Source organism: Daktulosphaira vitifoliae, unplaced genomic scaffold (assembly GCF_025091365.1).
Source record: "Daktulosphaira vitifoliae isolate Bord-2020 unplaced genomic scaffold, ASM2509136v1 Scaffold_5, whole genome shotgun sequence".
Classification (NCBI taxonomy): domain Eukaryota; kingdom Metazoa; phylum Arthropoda; class Insecta; order Hemiptera; family Phylloxeridae; genus Daktulosphaira; species Daktulosphaira vitifoliae.
Genome location: NW_026099576.1, coordinates 958,005 through 981,606, shown reverse-complemented (window position 1 = coordinate 981,606; position 23,602 = coordinate 958,005). Strand labels below are relative to the sequence as shown.

General features: G+C 28.3%; 1 protein-coding gene across 10 annotated transcripts in view; it reads left to right on the top strand.

Moving 5' to 3' along the window:
• Positions 1–9,129: 9,129 nt before the first annotated feature.
• The window catches only part of LOC126908082 (heat shock 70 kDa protein 12A-like), a 59,552-nt gene continuing 45,079 nt past the window's right edge, over positions 9,130–23,602 (top strand). For 2 of the 10 annotated variants that reach the window (XR_007704701.1, XM_050689946.1), the window contains exons 1-7: positions 9,130–9,738; positions 11,263–11,400; positions 12,194–12,335; positions 12,419–12,726; positions 16,021–16,199; positions 16,265–16,486; positions 16,544–16,715. Coding sequence is in view for 9 of the 10 variants with exons in the window: in XM_050689946.1 (XP_050545903.1) it covers positions 9,657–9,738; positions 11,263–11,400; positions 12,194–12,335; positions 12,419–12,726; positions 16,021–16,199; positions 16,265–16,486; positions 16,544–16,715 (1,243 nt within the window). In the remaining variant the exon portion in view is untranslated. Of the gene's footprint in view, positions 9,739–11,262; positions 11,731–12,193; positions 12,336–12,418; positions 12,727–16,020; positions 16,200–16,264; positions 16,487–16,543; positions 16,716–23,602 lie in introns of those variants that run through there. The other 8 variants (XM_050689943.1, XM_050689941.1, XM_050689942.1 and 5 more) reach the window with 8 other exon arrangements.

Sequence of the window (23,602 nt, the reverse complement as noted above, 5' to 3'; positions counted from 1 at the left end):
TGTTAGATTTTCAAAAAAAATTATATCAAATGAAAGGGAAATATCTAAGGTTTCAATACAAAAAAATATTATTTTTATTTGTTCATTTTTGAAAAAGTTATGGCAGTTTTACGTACAAAAACACAGTACATCCCGATAAAAGATAATTTTAATCGCAAACATTACATTTTTTTTTAATTTTCGACAGCCATTTGCACAGAAGATAAGATGTCGGGAAAATTTTTTTTTTTTCATTTGATAGTATATAACATAACCTTTGATTTGATATATTTTTAAAGGACGCAGTATTTCCGGAACATTTTCAAAAGTTCAGTTGAAAAAGATCTATGTTTTTTACAATATTTTAAGTTTTGAACGCCCCCTATATAAGGGGAAATTGTCCAATTTTAATAAAAAGTATGTCAAATGAAAGATGTACTTATAATGTATTTAGAAAAAAAAAATTTGTGCTGATATATACATTTTTCAAAAAGTTATAGCATTTTTAAGTTGAAAATATAAAGTCGAAAATTTTAAAACAAAAATAGCGTTTTTTTAACTACGGCTGCCGTTTAAATGTAGAAGAAAAAGTGTCGGGACAAATTTTTTTTTTCATTTTATAGTACGTAAAATAAGCTTTAATTTGATATATGTTTAAAGGACGCAGTATTTCCGGAACATTTTCAAAAATTAAGTTAAAAAAGTTAATTTTTGTAAAAAAGTTGCTATTTTAAATCCCCCCTAATGAGCAGGTTAAGTGATAGATTTTCAAAAAAATGGTATCTAATGAAAGGTAAATATCTAAGGTTTTAGTAAAAAAAAAAATTATGTTGATTTGTTGATTTTTCAAAAAGTTATGGAAGTTTTAAGNAAAATTATGTTGATTTGTTGATTTTTGAAAAAGTTATGGAAATTTTAAGAAAAAAAAGTGAAAAAATTTCGAAAATTAGCGATTTTTAAATTTGTAATTTTTTTGGATATTTCCCCCATTTGCGGGGAACGAGGGAATTTTTTTCAATTTTTAAGGGTAATGTCTTCAACTANAGAACTAGGGCATTTTTTTCAATTTTTAAGGGTAATGTCTTCAACTAGATACGATTTGTAATCTTTTGACGTATTTTTGAAAGAAATCGGTCCAGTGAGAGCTGAGAAAAAGTGGCAACAGACATAAAAAAAAAAAACATCATAGCAAAATTAATAGCTTTTCAGCTTCGCATCGAAGCTAAAAAAAATGTTTAAATTATTATTATTTTGCAAGTAATTGAGTGGGTTATGATAAAAAAATCACCGTGTATATATAAAGCATAAATTACCAAAAAGGGCCTTTTTGCTTATTTTTGTATTACTACAATATATATAAGCTTTATCATATTTTTTTTGATTAACCATCATGATTCAACAGTTCCATGTTGTTGACAATATTACGATTGACAAAAATCTTCCTATGTAGTGAAGTTATGATACTGTAGTTAGAAGTTCACCACCAATTCGTTGAATTGCGCGAAAAATTATCGCAGCTTTTCGCGGTGGCATCGCATTTCCGGAGTTACCGCTGGATGGTGATCGCGACACTTCCTCATCACGTCCGACTGGTCATGCTATGCTGGGTGGCTGAGGGGCAGCGTGAACCGGTCTCTCGGGACCGGCACGATTATTTTTTCAATTGTCACGTTGATTTTTATTCCATGGAAGATTTTGAATTTAACGGAATATATTGACATTTTATTTAATTACTGTTCTCATTATTGTAAATAATATTGTTATGGAATAAACGCACTCGGTGTCATTAAGTTCATTTACTATACTAATTACCCTAATTCCGATAAGCTGCTGGTATTAGCCGATGACAAAGCGACAAATAGCATTATTTGTTTCGCATTTTTTAAATTTTTAATCAGTATTTTAAAAGCGATAAATATGAATTTGCAGTGATATGTACAGATTTTTATCGTGATAGTAATCCATATAGGTTGTGACGTAAAAAATTGACCAATCATTAATAGTACTATTTAACACATTAGTAAATGAATTAGTTATTGTGAACATCATATAATTAAGTGTAACTGCTCGGCAATTGGTAATGTCGTGTTATTGTCTAGATAGTATTAATTTCGTGGTGAATAAAAACTAATTTTGAACAGTATAATTCAGTAATAACATTATTCAATTATTTATACTAATTCCATTGACTAATGTATTTCTAGCATGGATAGTATTTATTATTAATAATTTGGTAGCAACTAGCCTAGTTTGCCAGTCTACTCAATTAATTTCATTATTATTGTAACGCACAATATGATCTAAGTCATTTTCCTTTTTTTCTTTTATAATCATGTATATCCAATTGTGTATTATGTTGTTCATTACTAAAAAAAAAAAAAAAAAAATTGACCCTACTCTATTATATTAATCTAAGCTAGAAAATCTTTTGTCCTTAGTACACCATAAGCAACTTTGAGTTTCAACTACTATCCATTAGCCTTAGTTATACCAGTTTTATTTCTATTCTTTGATAATTTGTCCACTAAACACATTTTAAACAATATTTTAGTACCTCTTATTCGCTAGTACAAGTTACCCTATCCAATTGTCCAGACCTAAACCTTTAAATCCTTCACCCATACTTGAGAGCCAGGCCAAATCTCTCTTATATTTATTTTACATTAAACTATATTACATTCAGTTTACACTGTTCCCTTTATTCTTTAAACATTATATTATATTTCTATTATAGGGTTATTTTAGTAACTCTTATCTTGATTATTTTAGTATTAAGTTTCGATTCAGTCATCAGTGACTATTTTAGTGTGTAGTACATTTGTCCTCTGTTTTGTCCAAATTGCTATTATTTAGTTTTCTCATTACCTATTTGAATATCTTATTTCACATTGTTTTTTTTCTTCTCTTACAATATTTAAATTTAATTTATCTCTCCCTATTTTTCTTTTTCCTCACTCCTGTTTATGGAAAGTGCTGGTAAAAGAACAATTAAAGCACCTACTCGTTTTGGTATCAGTTATAACCCTAAGTCCCCTCGTCAAATTGAAGAAGAACATCGTCTACGTGCTACCCTTCGACAACATCCAAGTATCATAGCTACATCTGACTCAGTAGAATTGCTCATCACTGAAGCTCTTGGTCCACTGAATGAACGCCTCACCAAACTTGAAAAGAATATTGACGACATGAAAAAATTTATTAAGAAATCCCATGACTATGGAACTTGTCAGAAAAGACTGGTTGACGCTTAGTGATAGAGTTAGTCAAGTTGAATCCAGTGTCACCATAGTTCGAGATCAAATCCAAGAAGAAGTACAGAAAACCAAACAATTGTCTGACAATTATAAGTACCTTGACGATCGTTGTGGACTATTGGAACAATACATTGATAAATGTAAACTTGTCGAACAACAAATTAACTTGAACAATGAACAATGTACCATCATCAGTAATCAATTGAAAGATACTCAAGTTGATATCAAACTTATAAAAACCAATCTCTCCAATTTATTAAATAATACTACTACTCCTTCCATGGTTTCTGCTTCATCTACTCAAATTGAAAATCACACAACTGCTTCCATTTCTAATACTACTTTGCCTTTTTCGAACACTAATATTAATTCTTTTTGTACGAATACTGAAAAATTTCACGACGTAGTTCCTGAGTACCCTGGAGGTTATATTGGTGTTCACCCTGAACAATTTCTTATTCAAATTGATGGTTACTTTTCTAATGGTGTGTATGGTGAACAACAAAAATTGAATTTAATCTCTCGACGTTTAACTAATGAAGCTCGTATCTGGTATGATGCCATTATACCCAGTCCAACTAGTTATGAAGAATTTAAAATAGCTTTTCGCCATCGTTTCTGGTCTAAAACTATTCAGCAAAGAATTCACATGGAAATTATGCAACCGTTTCAATACCATGGGAATCAAGGTTGGTCAAACCATGCGATGCAATGGATTGCTAAAGCAAAGTACTTGTCACCACCAATCGAACAATCTCAAATAGTTACTGCTATCATCCAACATTTTCCATCTAACATCTGTACAGCTATACACGGTAGAGGACCTAAGACTACTTCAGAACTTTTGGACATTCTCTCTGAATTTGAAAACTCACCATCTTTCCATCAACTCCGTAACCAAAACACATATCAATCCAACAATCAGTCTGGATTTCGATACCATGATAATAATCGCCCAAATAACAATCACCGAAATCATCGTAATCACTGGAACAATAATAACAATTATTCAAATAGTAACAACCAAAATCAGTCGAACGCTCAACCAAATACGGGAAACGACGATGGACCCACTCAAGAAGGGTAGAGTCTAACAGCGGTCCATATCTAAAAGTCCCTTTTATTAGTCTCCTTACTCGTCCATTACAAAATAATCCCAATAATCCTGTCCCTGTTCGTCCAGAAATCACTGTAAAATTATTTAATGAAATTATCCCTGTTCTACTTGACACTGGTGCATCTGTTTCAGCAATTTCCAGTGAATTTTATAATACTCATAAAAATAATTTTTCAAATAAGATTAATGTTTTTCCTCTTACTAATGTTCATCTATCCACCGCTATTAAAGGTAAAAGTAAAAAAGTCTCTCTACAAGTTTTCTTAAATTTTCAAATTAATAATAATTTATCAAATTCTATATTTCTTGTTGTCCCAAGTTTAGCTCAGAATATTATTCTTGGTCATGATTGGTTACATTCACAACAGGCTATTATTGACTACAAGTCCAAACAAGTGACTTTTCCCTTATGGGGTGTACAGATCCCATTTTTTAAATCTTCTCCATTATCTATTCAGTCCAGTAATAGTAGGCCACTTAATATTGTCCATTGTCCTGGTAAATCCAATCAGTTAGATGTTCTATCCCGCCACCCGGATGGTCGTGACCAAGTTACTCCTGAAGATCCTATTATTTGCCAAATCACTGTACCTCCTAATTTTTCATCTGAAATGTCAGACATTCTTAAAAATTTACCACTTGAGCAGCGTAAGGATCCTAAACTGGGAAAAATTCATAATTTCATTAATATATCTGATAATCTACGTCAACCAGTCTGGCTTAAACGATATATAATCCTCAATCATATCCTTTTCTTTCGCAAGAATCCTTTGTGTACTTGGTTATTATGTATACCAGCACATTTGATCCATCATGTAATTACATCGTTCCATCATGTTGGTCCAAAAAAGACCGCTGATATTATTGCAAAATTTTGTACATTTGCTCAATTCCATAAGACTATTCGTCTAACAATTCGATCCTGTGATTTATGCCAGCGAGCTAAACACTCTACTACTCGCCGTGAAGGTACTATGCAACATGTAATTTCATCAGGTCCACTACAGAAAATTCTTGTTGACATTTTTGGTCCACTTCCGATGGGGCAATACCGATACACATACATATTTGTTATCCTTGATAATTTTACTCGTTATGTTAAATTATATCCTTTATGTAAGGCCACAGCCAAAGCTTGCACTCATAAAATCGTCCATGAATTTATCCCCTCTTTTTCAGTTCCTCGCCAAATCGTATCAGATCATGGTCGTCAATTTATAAGTTTAATTTGGGTCAAAACCTTAGAATCTTTAGGCATCATAGTGACATATACCTCTGTTTATCATCCTCAGAGCAATCCTGCAGAGCGGGTCATGAGAGAACTTGGTCGCTTATTTCGAACATATTGTTTTTCTCATCATCAAGACTGGCCTCGTCACTTAGCTTACGTTGAATGGATTCTTAATAATACTCCACATGAATCTCTTAAATTTACTCCACACGAACTTTTCCTTGGAACAAATAATTACAATCCATTTGAATCTGTTATTAATTTTCCACAATCCTATACAGTGAACAATATTGAAAAACGTATAAAAGCTCATCATTTTCAAATTGCCCAAGCAAAACGTAGGAAAAAACTCCATGACACCAAAGGTAGTCCCATCCAATACAAACCTGGTGATCTCGTTCTTCTGAAAACTCATAAACTCAGTTGCTCTAGTGTTAAAAAGATATCTAAATTTTACTTGTTATATGAAGGTCCATTCCTCATAACTCTAACCAAAAAGGAAAATGCTTATGTCCTAGAACATCCTAAAACTCGACTCGTCCGAGGAACCTTCAATGTGATCCATTTGAAACCTTATTATTGTCCATTTGTATCCTCACATTCAAATTGATCATTTGCATATTCTCCACAATCCATCAATTTTTCCGCCTATCTTGAAACAGATCATTTTCGCTGGCTCAAATAATCTGTTTGGGGGGTTTCTGTGACATAAAAAATTGACCAATCATTAATAGTACTATTTAACACATTAGTAAATGAATTAGTTATTGTGAACATCATATAATTAAGTGTAACTGCTCGGCAATTGGTAATGTCGTGTTATTGTCTAGATAGTATTAATTTCGTGGTGAATAAAAACTAATTTTGAACAGTATAATTCAGTAATAACATTATTCAATTTTCCTAAATAATGCAGTCGCACATTCCCTTTTTTCTATTATCTGTTGTACAATCGTTCATAACAAATTATCATTGTGATAACAAAACGCCCAGCTGACCACTACAGTACTGTCAATCATTCAACCGGTCCCAGATGTCTGTCAACGAAGCATGCACTGATGTCGGCGTTTGTTTCCCCTTCCGGTCCATGTGTGTCGTCGCCGTCAAGTGGTCTGGCCGTTTTGTTTAAATGTGTTTTGGCCGGTCGTCTAATTCTGTCTCCAGCCTTTTACTTAGTTTTATGTTGCGTATATTTGAACATATGGCTGCCTAACTTTACTTTTGGCCCTGGCGATCGAGCCATGGGTGAAGACTCATTTGTTGGCTACGGCCTGGGCATCATGATAATATAATTTGGTAACTTTGTACAGCATTCCCGTTTTTTTCTTTGTTTTGTCCATTTCATTGTTCCCTCTATTCGTGCATTGTCACGAGGTTTCTTTAAAAATGTCATTAATATATTTTAATATTTTAATATGATTATTCTATCTTATCTCTTGGCATATTTGCTCATTGACTATTGGTAAATTATGATAAAATATCATTTTCGTTCATTCTATCATTAATTTTATTATGTTGAGTGTAATAAAACCTCATGTTGGACCAATCTAGACGTGCTTAGCAGTCTCAAGGCTCGGTATAAAAGGCCTAGATCCATATTGACCGATGTCATGTTTTAGTTTGAGCATTATTGCAATGATAACCATTTTATTTTATTCAATATTGGAAAGTACGATCCTGTCCCTTGGTCAAATCGAACATAGTCAATACAGAAGTGTCAGAGATTATTTTTTCCCTCATGTCCCTTTTATTTTATTTGTCCTTTAGCTCATTTAATAATTTGTAATAATTTGTAATAATTTTAACTATGACTTGAAATATGTTATATAAAAGAATTTGTAATTTTATTTGACTTTGAACATTTGTAACTGACATTTATTTTATTGTACTTTGGGCATTATTATTTCAGTTAAACACAGTATATAAAATAGAACATCATCGCCTATACTACTTGTCTACCAGTTTTTAATTCCTTTTCCCCTAGAGTTAAGGTAAAAACTTAGTAAATTAAACAACAAATGTGTCAGTTATATATAAAATTCCACTATGCTCCGGTCTGGTAGAGCCTCGGCTAGTGGTGAATCCAACTTCGTTTGGGTTTATGTGCTTCATCGGTGATAACCTCACGGTTAGTTATCGGTGAACGTCACAAGGTACAAAGCCAAACCAAATCTAACTCAACTAGAAATCTTCGAATAAATTGCCAAGGACAATGTAAAACAAAAATATCAAGTATTGTATCGTGATGGATCATAGTCAATGATACACATTAAGCGAACTAGCGCCAATAATAGAACCATGTCGCTAATGCAACAACAAAAATCGGAATACAATAGTTATTCAAAGTTATATTTTGCACATCTAATAGAACAGTGGACAAAAAATCTATTGAAAGATGAACAATACGGTTCTAGAATGCATTTGGACGGCACGCTGAGTATGATATGTTAAAAAACAATGGTCGTTTTTTATGATTTTAATCATTGTCAGATATCATGTATACTTTTATAGATTAGCCATTAAAAAAGATTACATTAAGAATAATTTGTAGGATAGGATAAGGAACGAGCATATAAGAGGGAGTTTAGGTGTAGCGTCAATCGTGGATAAGATGAGAGAAAATAAACTTAGATAGTTAGGTCATGATATGAAGAGAGACGAATCGGAAGCTGTAAGAACTGTTATAGAAATGAATGTTGAAGGAAGAAGAGGTAAAGGAAGACCAAAAAAGAGATAGATGGATGTCATTGAATGCGATATAAGAGCAGCTGATGTAAACGTAGATAATGTGAGAGATTGTGTTAAGAGGAAGTTTAGGATAAAGGTGGCCGATCCCAAGTAGTTGGGATTAAGGCGAGGAAGAAGAAGAGGAGATTAAGAAAAATTTGTAAATATCAAAGTAGCCAGTATTTAGCTCTATTTTTTTTTTTTTTTTTTTACAAAAAATGTTGGTGGGTAACAACTTTAAGATAAATATTCATTGAAATATAAGGATTTTAATACATATAATGGATATAGAACACAGACGGAGTATACGTACATCATTATGCACCATCCGTGTTACATACCTACTCTATGTATTAAAATGCTTTTAATTTAATAAGTAATTATCCTATAATTATTATCGATCCATCAAACTATTTATTAACATAAATTTATTTAGTGATAAATTGTAAAAAAATATGTTTAAATGTAGTTTAAGAAGGCAATAATTATTAAAAAAAAAAAGATAATTGAATCATAAGTTATATGTGTTGTAAGTTTTTATGCACTCCCAACATGCATATTTTCCATTCGATTATATGCAACAATGTGACTAATGCAAATTAGATCATTATTAACAAGCAATGATTGGCAAGGCCGTACCTAGAATTTTGTTTTGGGGGTGGTTTTAATTTTTTGATGTTATTAAATTTACAATTATATCATTAAAATAAGTAGGTATAAAATAAACTATCCCAAATGTATTCATAAAAACCCAATATTTTAATACTACTGTCAAATATTAAAAATACATTTGAAGACTTAATCTTATAAAAACAAAATTTTATTTCACCTTGACTGTAATGTACTATAATGTATAATTTTTACTTCATAAAAAAAATAAGGTTAAAAATTTAAAAAGTCAATTTGGAGGTGGTTTAAACCCCCAAAACCACCCCTAGGCACGTCCGTGACGTTTGATAACAATATTTATAATTTTTGTAACTTCAATTTATTTATTCTGTGAAAATTTGTCTTAATCTAATATTTAAACGGTCGCTACCTAACGTAGTGAAGGATGTTATTACGACGTATGTTTATTTGAAGACAGATTCGTTTATAAAAATTAGAGTAAAATTTGTGGTTTTTGTATGTGTAATGTATTCCTTTCTCTTTTTCCGTATACACTTAAATAATAATATACTATTTAATTTTACCATCATTATAATGTCGCTGGGCTGTGAAGACTAGCAGATACGGTCCAAAGATTTTACGTTGGGTACAAAGAACACACACAATGTTTGATCAGTATTAAGGCAATAACGTTTTTGAAAACATATTTTACTTGAAATTTTCTACATTATTTAATAAAATGTTTACAAATTCAAAAAAAAGTGAATTAACTTATGCAATTGAACCAGAAGCTTCTGTATACCAAATTAATGATCGTCAGCGTAAGCAATTTTTTTTAAATAAATAGACTTTTGCCAAGAATAAAATACATTATATAATTATTAATTTTTATATAAAAAACGTTGTTTGTATATTTGAAAAATATTGTGGCATAGTCTAGAAAAATTTTATGCTATTAAAAATAAGTTTATAAAGAGTGACTCTCTCGCTGAGGAAGTTGAATGAGGTTACTTCATGTCGATAGCCGTTGTAAATTTCCTGTTAAGGTATAGCCAAATAGTTTCAATAGGAGACATTGATGATTGATTAATTTTAAGACCTAGAATCTAACTTATTGCCATTTTTTAGCTAATCATATGATCTTCTAGCATCAAAATCATTAATTATTTATAATATTATTTTACCAATGATTATAGCCTACATTATTGAATACAGATCTAAATTAGAAAAGCAAGTTATCCCAACCTAATTGTATTGTAACCTTAAAATGATTAATGCCATCATTAAACTTTTCATCACAAATATTCTTGAAAATAGTTTTATGAATATTTTTTAGGAAAAAAAGGTTATTATGAACTTAAGGGAGTCTGAGTCTCATTAATATACTTAAACTTTACAATATTTAGATTAAAAAGGTAGAATATATATATTATATTACGACATAATTGATAACTCCTGTAGTAATTGTTATTATTTCATTAGCTTTAGTTTAATATAAGTTTAAAGGGTTCTACACAAACATATTTTTACAATAAGTTAATTTATTATTGATAAACTATAATATGGAGATATGACTTATATGTGCGTTTTCATACGGGAGTAAAACATTTCCATTATAAAAAAATTCAGTATTCTTAAGACCTGACTAAGGGACAATGCATAGTTGAAATAACTAAAGATTTAAATATTTCAGTTTTATGAAATTTTTAGTAAGATGGAATTATATTTAAAGAACTGTTTGACCGGACAGCCCGAGTCCTTTAAAAATACCTTAATAAAGAATATGATTTATAAAACAAGGATTGTCTATTTTTATTTTGGCTGTCGATAACACGTTATTGAGACAATTATTCTTTTAAAGGAATATAAAATTTATTAGTAGTTCAAGAGTTGTAGTTTTAACATAGATTTGTTCTATTCTGTATTCTAATATAAAATGGCATTGTAATTTTTTTGATCCATAAAATTACTATTTAGAAGATATTCTAATATAAACATATATAATATTAATATTCTGATTATAAACAGCATAGAAATCACATGTGAATCAAATAAAACAATCCATTATATTAGATTAAACAATTGTATAAAGATTTTCATTTTAATTTTATTCAAATTATTTTTTGGTTGAATCATATTCTTATGGAAATAGATTTAATAGTGCTAATAAAATATTAGCATAAAAAAATGTATTTTCTACAACATTTTTATCATGTTATTATGCATTATTTTTATGTTAGTGATTTTGTACGCCATGTTACGCACGGTTACTCAACATCTATAAATTATATACTTAGCACACTTTCTTCATTCGTAATGTATTTGATTTATATTTATTTTTATAGCAGAATCATCAGCCGTAAATTTTATAGACACATATGAAGAACGAAGAAGAGGTCGAATATTTGTCGACGATCCTTTATCAAGTTTAGAACAAGAAATATTATTGTTTAGGCATAACAATATACACAAATTTCAGCAAGGTTTTATATAAATTAAAATTTACTAGTATGAGCGCAATATGGGAAGACATAAAGAGAAATTCCTAAAAAATAATTATGAAAATTACATGTATTTTTAGATAATAATATTTTATAAGAGAAATGAACAAATCAAACTTCACAAATATTTTTTCAATTTGCGCTTATGCGTACGTAATGTATCAAATAAGGGTTAAAACAATACTGCCATATCATCAGAGAGAAGAAAAATTATAATAATTATTGGAACGAACTTTAATATTGCTGAAGAAAATATTTTAACATTTTTAGATCAGTCTTTTTTCAATAAAATCTTATATATATATGTATCTGGTGAGATTATACATTTTTATGGTTCGCCGAATATTTTCGGATATATTTTTTTGTTCAATAGTGACATTATTTTATGAAATAAATATGGTACATAGAAGTGTTATAGTACGTAGAATGTTTATTTATTAAAAATAAAATTTATATACAGTAAATTTATATAAGGAGGAAAATCTCAAAAAGGAGTGTTCTTTTATCAAGTAGCATTTTAATTAGCAATAAGATTAACTATTAAATTCAGTATTCATTATTATTCAATCATATAAAAAATATAAATGGAGTTTTTCTATATAACTATATATTCAATAAATAAAAAGATATTAATATATTTAAAAAAAGGCTAGTTAAATTTTTTTTTAATATTATCCATTTTAACAATTCTTCATCTATGATGGTCTTGACATTTTTAAAACTCGCTTATTTTAAAAATGTATATATTTTTTTTAAATTTTAAAAATATTTTCAGTTTTAGGTTGTGTAGAAGAGGAACCTGAGTATCAAGAAGATGATATGGAACTATTTTTACGGTATAATTCACTAGATTCCGGAATTCCTTATGAATACGAAGACAATGAAATAGAAAAGTCTATAAATAGTACTTTAAACAGGTTTAACATAATTATTATACATTTAACCTTGATGTTAGGTGTATAATTTATTGATTATGAAATTAACTGTTTGATTTTACTAGATTAATATCATTATCCGTAATTCAACAAGATTTTCATCAAAATAATGAAGATAATATAATTGATTTTCAAGAATTATCAAATAAATCTCATGGATGTATTACTTCTAGTTCACAAATATTAAATGAAACTTTTAACCTAGTTGAAGAAGTTTATGTCAATAGAGACCAATGTCATTCTAAATTACAAATAGAAATGGAGTATTTAGAAGATGGTATTATTGTTGCTGTTGATCTTGGTACAACATATAGTGGTTATGCATATTCTTTCAAACGATTTAGGGATGTTAATATAATGAAAAAGCCTAAAAGTAATAATGAATGTTTTTCATTAAGTCATTTGGAACGACCTTTTTTGAGTAGTCAAATGTATGTAATTTTATAATTTATTTATGTAAAGCAGTGGAGTTGTATGCAAGACCATCATAAATTTGAAAATTTAGTGAAATATAATATAATATATTTCTCTGACTGAATAATTTTAAAATTATATAAGTTTCTTTTGGTTATGTTATATATTAAAAATTTTTGGACTAACATTATTAAATATTGCTTATTAGGAGTATAATAATGCCTCCTAGTATCTTTCTCAAGACACCTCTGCTGCTTATATAAGAAATTAAAGAGTATATTGGTTAAAAATCAATTTTTATTAAAAATTAAAATATAATTTATTTTAGTTTCAATGCGAAGTTGAAGAGGTATTAATTTTACTGTAATGTTTATTTATTTTGTGATTGTTATTATTTTTTCTCAGCTCTCGCTGGAAACATTTTTTCTCAACATTTCGTCAAAAGATCATAAATCATATCTAATTAAATATATTATTATTAAAATCAAACATTTTTCCCTCGTACCTCGTAAATAGTGGAAATTCTAAAATAAAATTACTATTTTTTTAAATTCATAATTTTTAATATTTTTTTAACGTTTTACCTAAAACTATCATAACTTTTTGAAAAATTATTGAATCAAAAAAATTTTTTTTTGTGTAAGTACTTTAGGTAATTCTGTTTTTTTAGGTATATATTTACTGAAAATCTGATTCTTACACTGCCTTTTGGGGCGATTAAAAAAACATATGTTAAGTTAAAGCTTTTGTTAAGTACTAAAATAAAAAAAAAAATTTTCCCGACACTTTGTCGTCTATATATGAACAGCATCCAAATTCAAGCAAAAAATGTTATTCTGGTGTAAAAATCAAAATTTTTTAACGTTATTATAATAATTTTTTATTTAATTCTTTTTTGTTCATTAAATTTAAATCTCGTTTTCTTTTAAAATAATAATTATGCTAAGGAAATAATGTTTGATGTTTTTAGTTAAATATATTTACCGATTTATCAATTATAATAATTTTTTTAATTTATCCTTTATACATAATAAGGATGTTAACTTAATTTTATACTAGTGACATACATATTTAACATGCTTAAAAATAAAAATTTGTTTAATTGAGAAAATGCTAATCGTAGACCATTTTGAACCATTATATTGGAAGTTTTTTTTCAGGACTCATTTAAAATGTAGAATGGAGTTGAAGTCTGGGTTATGTTATTTTTAAAATTACGCATTACTCTTATTATACTCTATAGCTCTTTTCTTCTACTTTATATTTAAAAACTTTAATAATTTCTAAAGTTCATTTCCAAAAATAGTTTTCGTCGACTAGTCATTTTCCTAATTAGATTATTTAAAATTTTATTATCTAGTTAAATATTTATGTTACCATTTGAAAAAATTGTACTGACACACTAATAAGGCATGTGGGATAATCTAAAAAAAATACTTAATATTAATAATACGATAAATAAGTATTATTATAAATAACAAAAAAGAAATTTGTTTTTATAATTATTATTTTAATCCAGTGACTAATATTAATAGAATCCTCTAGTATACAACAACGGAATCACTTTTTATAATTTCTCCGTAAAAATTATAATATTAAATTATTAAATATCAATTTCATACTAAATTTAATTATTATAATAAGTATATATCTATGTATTATATTTATAAATCTTAAAATTTGTAAACAGGATATAAATAAGGAATTAGGAGTTCGTGTTACTTTTGGAGTAATTCAATCATTCCTTTAAAAAAATAAATATTATCTATAAATTTGAATAAATAGTAATTTAACTTTTAATTAATTTGGAATTAGAATATTTTTCAAATTAATTAAATGACTCATAGAAATTATAATGTGAAATTTATTTTGGTAAATATTTTAATTCAAGTTTAATAATATTTTACATTTATTTTCATAATCAAAAAAAAAAATCATTATTATTTAATGAACAAATAAACTTAAATTAATAGATTCACCAAAATAAAATTTACTTTAATGTGCCATTTAACTTGAAAAATAGAAGTCAAAATTATTTTAAAAAAAGATTAAATCTTAGAGACTGAAAATCTTAAGTAGTGTCACAGTTTAGTCTACTATAAAATATCAAAAGAATTAGTTTTGACAGCAAAAATTGGGGTTTTGTAGACAGAGAGGTAGTGCTATCCTTAACGTAATCGTGTTAGTTAAGGCTTTTTATTCTAATTGGCTAATTACAACGGGGTCTTGCGTTACTTAAAAATCTGTGCAATAATTAGCTATTATCCCATAATTAACCGGTTATCTTAAATAAGTAAACCTTGTTTTAGTGATCTTGTATATTCATCATATGTGACATGCATGAACAAATTATAACAAAATATTATAATTGATATCATAATATTACAATTCTTAACGATATCTACTATTGTTTAGGGTTTTTCCTTATTACTATTATTTAGTTCATATAAAATTTTTACATTATAATAATCTATACTTAAAATTTTGTGTTTTAAATATTACTTTTATAATTAACAATACACTTATTTTATCATTAGCAGTAGTATTTTTATATATTTTTTTAAATCAAGAGGATCATCTTACCCAATTGTCAACTTGACCCAGTCTTCTATATTGTCAATATACAGAGTGTTCAGTTTGTCAGGAAACCCGTTTCCTGAATTACTGAACACCCTGTATAGCTGACAATTTTTTCTTGTTGATTGAAAAAAAAAATTTGATTAAGAAAATAAAAACTTTATCAAGCAAAAAAATATTTTGTTCAAGTAACAAAAATATAATTAATTTAACAATAAAAAAAATTTTTCGACTGTAATTTTTTTTCAATAAAAAATTTAACAGATATTGTTGGAAAACATTCAGTTTTATTAGTTTTGACTACTCATTTTTGTTCCAACAGAACAGAAAATCACTTATTTTACATTTATAAAAAAAAAATTTGAATTTTATTTTATTTTGAATTACAAATTTGTTTCATTTAACCCTTAAAGTTAATTTGAAAAGATGAATATTTTTAAATATTCAACTAGTATAAAGGGGAAGAGAAACAAATTTTTATAATTAGAACGATCCTGATTTTTTTTACACGATGTAGAAATCAGATTTTTTCAAAATTTTGTCCGCATAGTACATAGTAGGTGGAAAAAAATCAGGTTGTTTTTGACAAAAAAAAAACGGTCGGTACCCAATTAAATTAAATATAAAATAAAATTACTAAAATAAATAAATAAATTCTTATTTTAATATTTATTAGATGAGTCTGAATTAATAGATGATAGGCAAAAAATACCAACTGTTTTACTATTAACTCCTGATTTCAAATTCCATTCATTTGGAACACCAGCACGTGATTATTTTCATGATATGCATCCAGATGATGCACAGAAATGGTATTATTTTGATAAGTTCAAAATGTTTTTGTGTAACAAGGACGTAAATATTCATTCTTTAATTAATTAATAAATTTATAACAATTACTGTACTTTAAAAATTATTAGGTGATAACAAATGATACATGCATTATGGCGGCTAATAATGTTATGGTTCCAGCTACTCGAATATTATCAGAAACATTAAATCATTTAAAGTGTTTAGTTTACAATGAATTAACTACAAGATGCTCTATAACAATTAAATCAAACTCGATAACGTGGATATTAACTGTGCCTGCCATATGGACAAAACAGACCAAACAATTAATTAAAGACATTGCAATAAAGGTAATAAATATAGAGAGGATCATATTAAACAAATCTAATATAATGAATTTATTTCAGGTTGGAATAGGAAACTCTGAAAATATTAATTCCGTAGTCTTAATTCTAGAGCCAGAAGCAGCTTCTGAACACTGCCAAAATGTTCGACTCAAAAATACAAGAATACTATCTACAAATTTCGAAATAAATAGTTATGGATCTGATTATTGTATAATAAATGAAGTTAACGAAGGTATGTTACTCACGGTCATAATTATAATATGAATCTAGTTTATAATTAACACTTAAATTAGTTATATATTTTTTTTTGTAAAAGGGCGTTAAAAAAGGTATATAATATCACCCCTTTTATATAACTATACTGTTTGATCTAAAATATAGTCAATTTAATTGGAAAAAAAATTTTAATAGAAAATTACAATACTAAAATATTTTTATTTTTACACCAAAATAACATATTTTGTTTAAGTTTGGGGATTATTTATTTATAGAAGACAGGGTAACGGTAAAAATATTTTAGCTTCGATGCGAAGATGAGAAGGTATTAATTTTTCCATGATGTGTTTTTTTTGTGTCTGTCACTACTTTTTCTTAGCTCTCACCGAACCGATTTCTTTCAATGATACATCAAAAGATCACAAATCGTATCTAGTTGAAGACATTACCCTTAAAAATTGAAAATTTTTCCCTCGTTCCCCGCAAATGGGGGAAATATCCAAAAAAATTATAAATTTAAAAATCGGTAAATTTTGTCATTTTTCTCACTTTTTTTTCTTAAAACTTCCATAATTTTTTCAAAAATAAACAAATTAACATAATTTTTTTTTATACTAAAACCTTAGATATTTCCCTTTGAAATATTTGAAACTGTGGGCCTAGGGATCATTTTACTTAATACATTAGTTACTTAATTGAAAAATAGCACCTAAAAATGTAGAAAATTAAATGTATTAGCTTCGATGCGAACCTGAGAAGGTATTAATTTTACTATGATATGTTTTTTGTTTTATTTTTTTTTTTTGTGTCTGTTACCACTTTTTCTTAGCTCACACCGAACTCATTTCTTTCAACGATACGTCAAAAGATCACAAATTGTATCTAGTCGAAGACATTACCCTCAAAAATTTTAAAAATTTCCTTCGTTCCCCGTAAATGAGGGAAACCTAAAAAAAAAAAAAATGGATATCCTCCTTCTCCCAAGTATTATATTGTTAGGGGAGACCGGGGTAAGTTGACGAACATAAGGTTTGAAGTGTTCTCAAATTCCTACGTTTTATGATAAGAGGCTCTTATAAGGGCTACCAGACGTCCGTATTTTTTGAAAAAATGTCCGTATTTTTCATGAAATGATCAAAAAGTTAAGTGCATGAAAAAATTACGTGAAGTGGCGAGTAATTGGAGAATTCTGTCACATTCTCTCTTATTTTGCTCTGAGAAGCGAGAAATAGAGAGAAAATATATATAAAAATGGGCAGAATCAGGCAGACTATAAGTTTGAGTAGTGACCAAGCATGTCATCATATGGCACTGGAATAACTAGCTTTTAATATAACTACTGTGTAAGCATGCAGTTGTATTGCGAATACTTGAGATGTTCATTATAATATAATTATTCAGACAATAAAACCAATTGCAGAATAAATATGTATGTGACTTATAATTTATTGAAAATTGATGAAATAAGTTATACGTAAGTCGTAAAATCAAGTAAAATGTCAATCTAGATTATCAATCATCGATTCCTATTGATAACAATTAATTTCTATCGATTCTCATTAATTTTCATAAATACGCATCACCTATCACGCAAACAAATTAAAATATTTTTTTTAATTTGATTATTTCTTCTACATTTTGAAAATTCAAAAAAAAAATTTTTATTTTCCAATTATCAATAGGGGGTGGGGGTAGGTTTTGATATGTCCGTATTTTTCACTCGGAACATCTAGTAGTCCTGATAAGAGCTCAAATTTTGCGTCAATTTATTATTTAACTTGTTAAAAAGTTGTGAGTACAGTATCAAAAACTAAATTTTTTTTAAAGCAATTAAAAAAAAAAAAAAACAAAATTCGTCATCTTACCGATATGCTGGGGTAAGTTGACATATGCCTGGAGCAAATTGACGTAGATACACAAATAAATAAAACAACTTTAATTCATTATAATAATACATAAACAACATTTCTAAATTAATTAAAACAACCTATAAAATCATATAATAATAGTGTTCCGGAAAGTCTGACACTTTTATATATATCTTAAATTAAAAATTACGATAAAAATGCAAAAAAATATTGATCTACTCTGATAAATTTACTATAAATAGTAATTATAAAACTTCTTAACGGCATATTAATCTAAGCGATACAATTTTTTTAATTCTCATAAAATTTTCTATTTAATGATGTCAATTTCAAACTTGCCAATTGAGCTAAAAGTTATGGTAAAATAAATTATTTTTTTTATTATAAACATTAACAAAAATTAACTTTAAACGATTAAAAAAATAGGTTAAATATGTCATTTTCCTTATTTTTAACATATTAATAATCAAAGTGAAAAAGGGATCTCAACCGGCCGAGGGAAGTTAAGGTAAGAGGCTTTGAGCCGATTCAGTTTTATTTCTAATTATTAAATTTTAGTTTTAAATTGAAACGGTGAAGTCTCCCTTACAAAATTTTATAGTTCATATAGTTATTTGAACGGATTTCACTGGTGATAGCGGTGAATTTTTAACTGGGTTATTCACAGTTACGTGTTAGCGAGATTAGATTTAGCCTGGTCTCTGAGAAAATTTTCTTTTATAAAAATAAAGTCAGAGCAGTTTATCTAATATAATCCGTCGTAAGTATTGTCGTTTAAAAATGTTGGTTACAGTTTGTTATAAAGACCTTATTGATATCGACAAGAAGTGAATTTCCGGCCGATAGTTACAGTCTTTTGATAGATAAAAATAGGATATTTTCGTCTGACCTTGTCAAAGCGGCCGATTCCCAGGTAACCGTTATTATTATTGTTCACTCGCTGCCATATCATATACGGCGGCCCTGTACCATCTTATCGCGGTACTTTATTACAACAATAGCAATAATAATAACATTTGTTTTCTAAAGCAGTAGTAAATTTGACCGTACACGGAGATATTGTTATTTCCGCTATTATAATAACATACATTTGATTATTGAGTTTTGTAAATAAACATAATATTCACGGTCAATATGTCGGGGAAAACATTAGCACAAATGAATTGCGCTGAATTACGTCGCGAATGCGCTTTTAGACAGCTACCATGCTACGTGACGAAACCCAACATGCTAGTTATGCTAGAAGAAAACATACGTAGCGAAGGGAGGGACCCAGCTACTGAAATTTTACCACCCCGTACGCCGCTCGATAGCGAAATTCCGGTCCGCGAACCCGAAGTGGGGGTTTTAGACAGGGGCGTAGCGATGTCATTTTTTTAGGGGGGCAACCAAGTTCATTTGGCCAACTGACTATAAAAAAGAAAAAACTTAAAACAAATAGTTAAAGGTAGACACAATAATTTATCTAATACAAATTCTTCTTTTTTTTAATTTGGCCATTTTTAGCAATAAAATCTGAATTTATGTGATCATAATAAAAAAGTACATAACACACGCCATCAAGATACAAAAATNGTGTTATGTACTTTTTTACATGTAACACACATGGCGTGTGTTACGCCATCAAGATACAAAAATTTAATTTATACAAATTCTTCTTTTTTTTTAAATTGGACCATTTTTTTGCAATAAAATCTAAATTTATGTTATCCAATATGTCTTTTTCGGTAGAAAGTAATAGTAAATCGCTTAAACGGGAGTCACTCTGAGTTGTCCTTAAGTAATTTTTCACCAACTTTAACTTGCTAAACGAACGCTCATTTCCAGCTACAGTTACTGGGGCTGTACACAATAAACGAGACATTCTATTAGCTATGGGAAGCATTTTTTTTTATAGTTCTGAAAGTGCAACTACATCTGAAACAGTTTTTACTTCTTTGCATTGGTCGTAAAGTATTTCTAATTCAATCTGTAAATTTAGAGGATCTACAACAAGTTGTTTGGGTAAAAAATTCACTGCATCTTGAATTTTACTTTCGATTAAGTTGTTCCTTAATAAAGGGGGGTTGAATAGATTAAATAATGGTTTAATTGTACTAATGCAATTTTCCAAATGATTTTTCATCAGTGATATGAGCTCGTCCAAAACAGATTTATATTCTTTTCTATAAAACATTTTAAATGACATATTAGCTGCATTATCTCTATTATTGTCAAAGCGCTTAGGTACAAGTCGACGTCTATGACGAACTAGAAATTCTTTTTCAGCATCCACATCAAACGACTTCAAAAACGCTATTGAACTATCTATAAGGTTGTCCATGCCATCTACATCAGAATTAATAATGTTTAATGATTCTAGAGTACTTGACATGAATATGATTGCATCAGCTATGTTAAGTTCAGTTGATTCGAGGCACTCAGTTAACAACTTCATCTGAAAATTTTGATTGCTCACTTCCAGAATTTTTCGCTCACGAACTGTTTTGTCAAGCATAACATCAATGTTATTCGATTTTTTCATGTAGTTGCAATAATCAGTCAATGCAGATTTATGCGCTTCAGAAGTGAAATGTTTCTGTAATTTTCCAATTTTATTTACACCACTGGAGCCTTTCATTTTTTTCCATCCAGTTACGCCGATTTCGTTCCAATATCCCTTACTTTTTTGACGACCAGCTACATCAGAAAATAAACTGCAAACAAAACAGTAAGCTGCATCTTTCGCTGTACTATATTCCAAGTGTGGGTATTCAGTATACCAAGATGGATTAAAACGATGTGCTTCTAGCTTNAATGGATTAAAACGATGTGGTCCTCGCTTTGGGTAAATGTTTAGTTTTGGTTGATGTGGGCCTAACATGATTAGGTATTTTCTTTGATTATCTGAAGTTATTTTAGTTCTGAGTCCTGGATCATGATGTACTTTACTACTCACAAGATCTTTTTCAGTAAAATTTTCTGAAGCTGTATCTATCTGTGTCATTAACACATTACATCTGTTCATTATTAAAGAGGAAGTTTTNCACAACCAGCACAACCAAAAACGTTTTCTGATAAATCTGAATATTTTAAAAATGTTTCTGAACTTTGGTCAGTACAATCACAATTATCAAGTTCATTAATGACTTTTAATTCACTCTCAATATCTTCGCTCTCTTTTTGTGTTTCATTGGTTTCCATAAATTCAATTTCAGAAACTTGTGCAGTGTCACCAGCCTTAATAACAGATATTGGTGACTGGACATCGGAGATTGGACTTAATTTTGAGTTCACCTAACAAAATTGTTCATCAGTTAGCTATTTTACAAAATAAACTATATTTTCTTTTTAAATGGTTAATGATATTTTAGATTCAATGGAAAATTGGAACAAGTTTTAGAGTTAAGCTTAGATTTTAATAACTAAGGTAGTGAAACTCATAAAATTGGGTGTGTTATTGTATAAAATTATTGATTGCTATTAATAACAAACATAACAATTTATAATATTTGATCTAATATTTTTCTAAACTCTAAAAAGTATGAGTTAAGAAATAACTGTATTTTAATTATGATTTAATATACAAACATTTTCCAATAAACTTGATGAAGCCACTTTAAAATTCTTATTAGAAGCTTTGAGTGCAGCTTCAAATGGGTTCTTAGGAGCCCCTGGTTCCTTTACTCTAATTCGTTTTCCATTATGACAAGCCGTTTTATGTCTGGTCTTAAAATCATTGTCGAATATACTTCCACAACTTTCACATTGCACTTTTTTACGTTTACCCATATTTAAACTTTGGCTTTAGGCAGTCAGTGTGCCTTAAAAGTTCAAATTTATTAGTAAATTAAATATAATTTGGCATAAATTTAGTTTGTAGATTACATTATGTGTATTTTCAATAAGAATTATATTAATGGTTTACTATAAAAAAATTTTATAATTACGAACTTAACTTATGTTAATATCTAGGTATTATTTGTATTTTACGATTTACTATGTCTATACATGTATAGACAATAAATTATAAACATAAGGTATAGATGTAATAAATCATAAAAGATTTATAAAGTTTTTTTATGAGACTTTACTACTTTTAATTTTATAAACCTATATTTTTAAGCCAAAATATAAGTACCTATCTATTTATTTTTTTTGATAAAAGTGATGGAGAGATGTATAATTGATAACCCCCCCAAAAAAAACTATTACATTTTTAATACCTATATAAAAAAAACCCAGCACAGGGGGGTCGCGGCACAGTGGTGACGTGGCATAGATGGATCAAGTATAATGATATCTGTCAGTGATTAAAATCACTATAAAAAAAAAACGCTTCGATGCAAATCTTTAGATAGTGTTTAATTTTAAAAAATTGGTGGATTATTCCAAAAGCTACATGATCTGCTAGTTCATTATTAATATCCTAATTAAGATAAAGTATGTCGAATGAAAAAGGGATTATTAAAAAATATTATTTCTCATAAAAAAATAATGTTGATCCATACACTTTTCAATATGTCATAGCATTATAAAGTTAAAAATGTAAAAAAAAAAATCGAGAATTTTCACTTAATAATATTATTTGGTAGCCATTTTCATCGTGAAGATAAAATAAAGTCCGAAATTTTTTTTTACCATAATAAAGTATATTACATTAGCTTTAATTTAAGATATATATAAAAGTGTCAGACTTTCCGGAACACTTTCAAAATTTAAGTTGAAAAAGTTCTACTTTCTACATGCATTTTTTAGATTTGAACCCCCCTCGTATATAGGGAAATGGTCCGATTTAAAAAAACAGTATGTCAAATGAAAGATGTATATGAATACTACTCCTCATAAAAAAATTGTACTGATCCATACATTTTTCAAAAAGTTATAGCATAATAAATTAAAAAATGTAAAATACAAAATCGAAAAGTTTCACACAAAAATAGCATTCAGTAGCCATTTTCACCGTGAAGATAAAATAAAGTCCGAAATTTTTTTTTTACCATAATAAAGTATATTACATTAGCTTTAATTTAAGATATATATAAAAGTGTCAGAC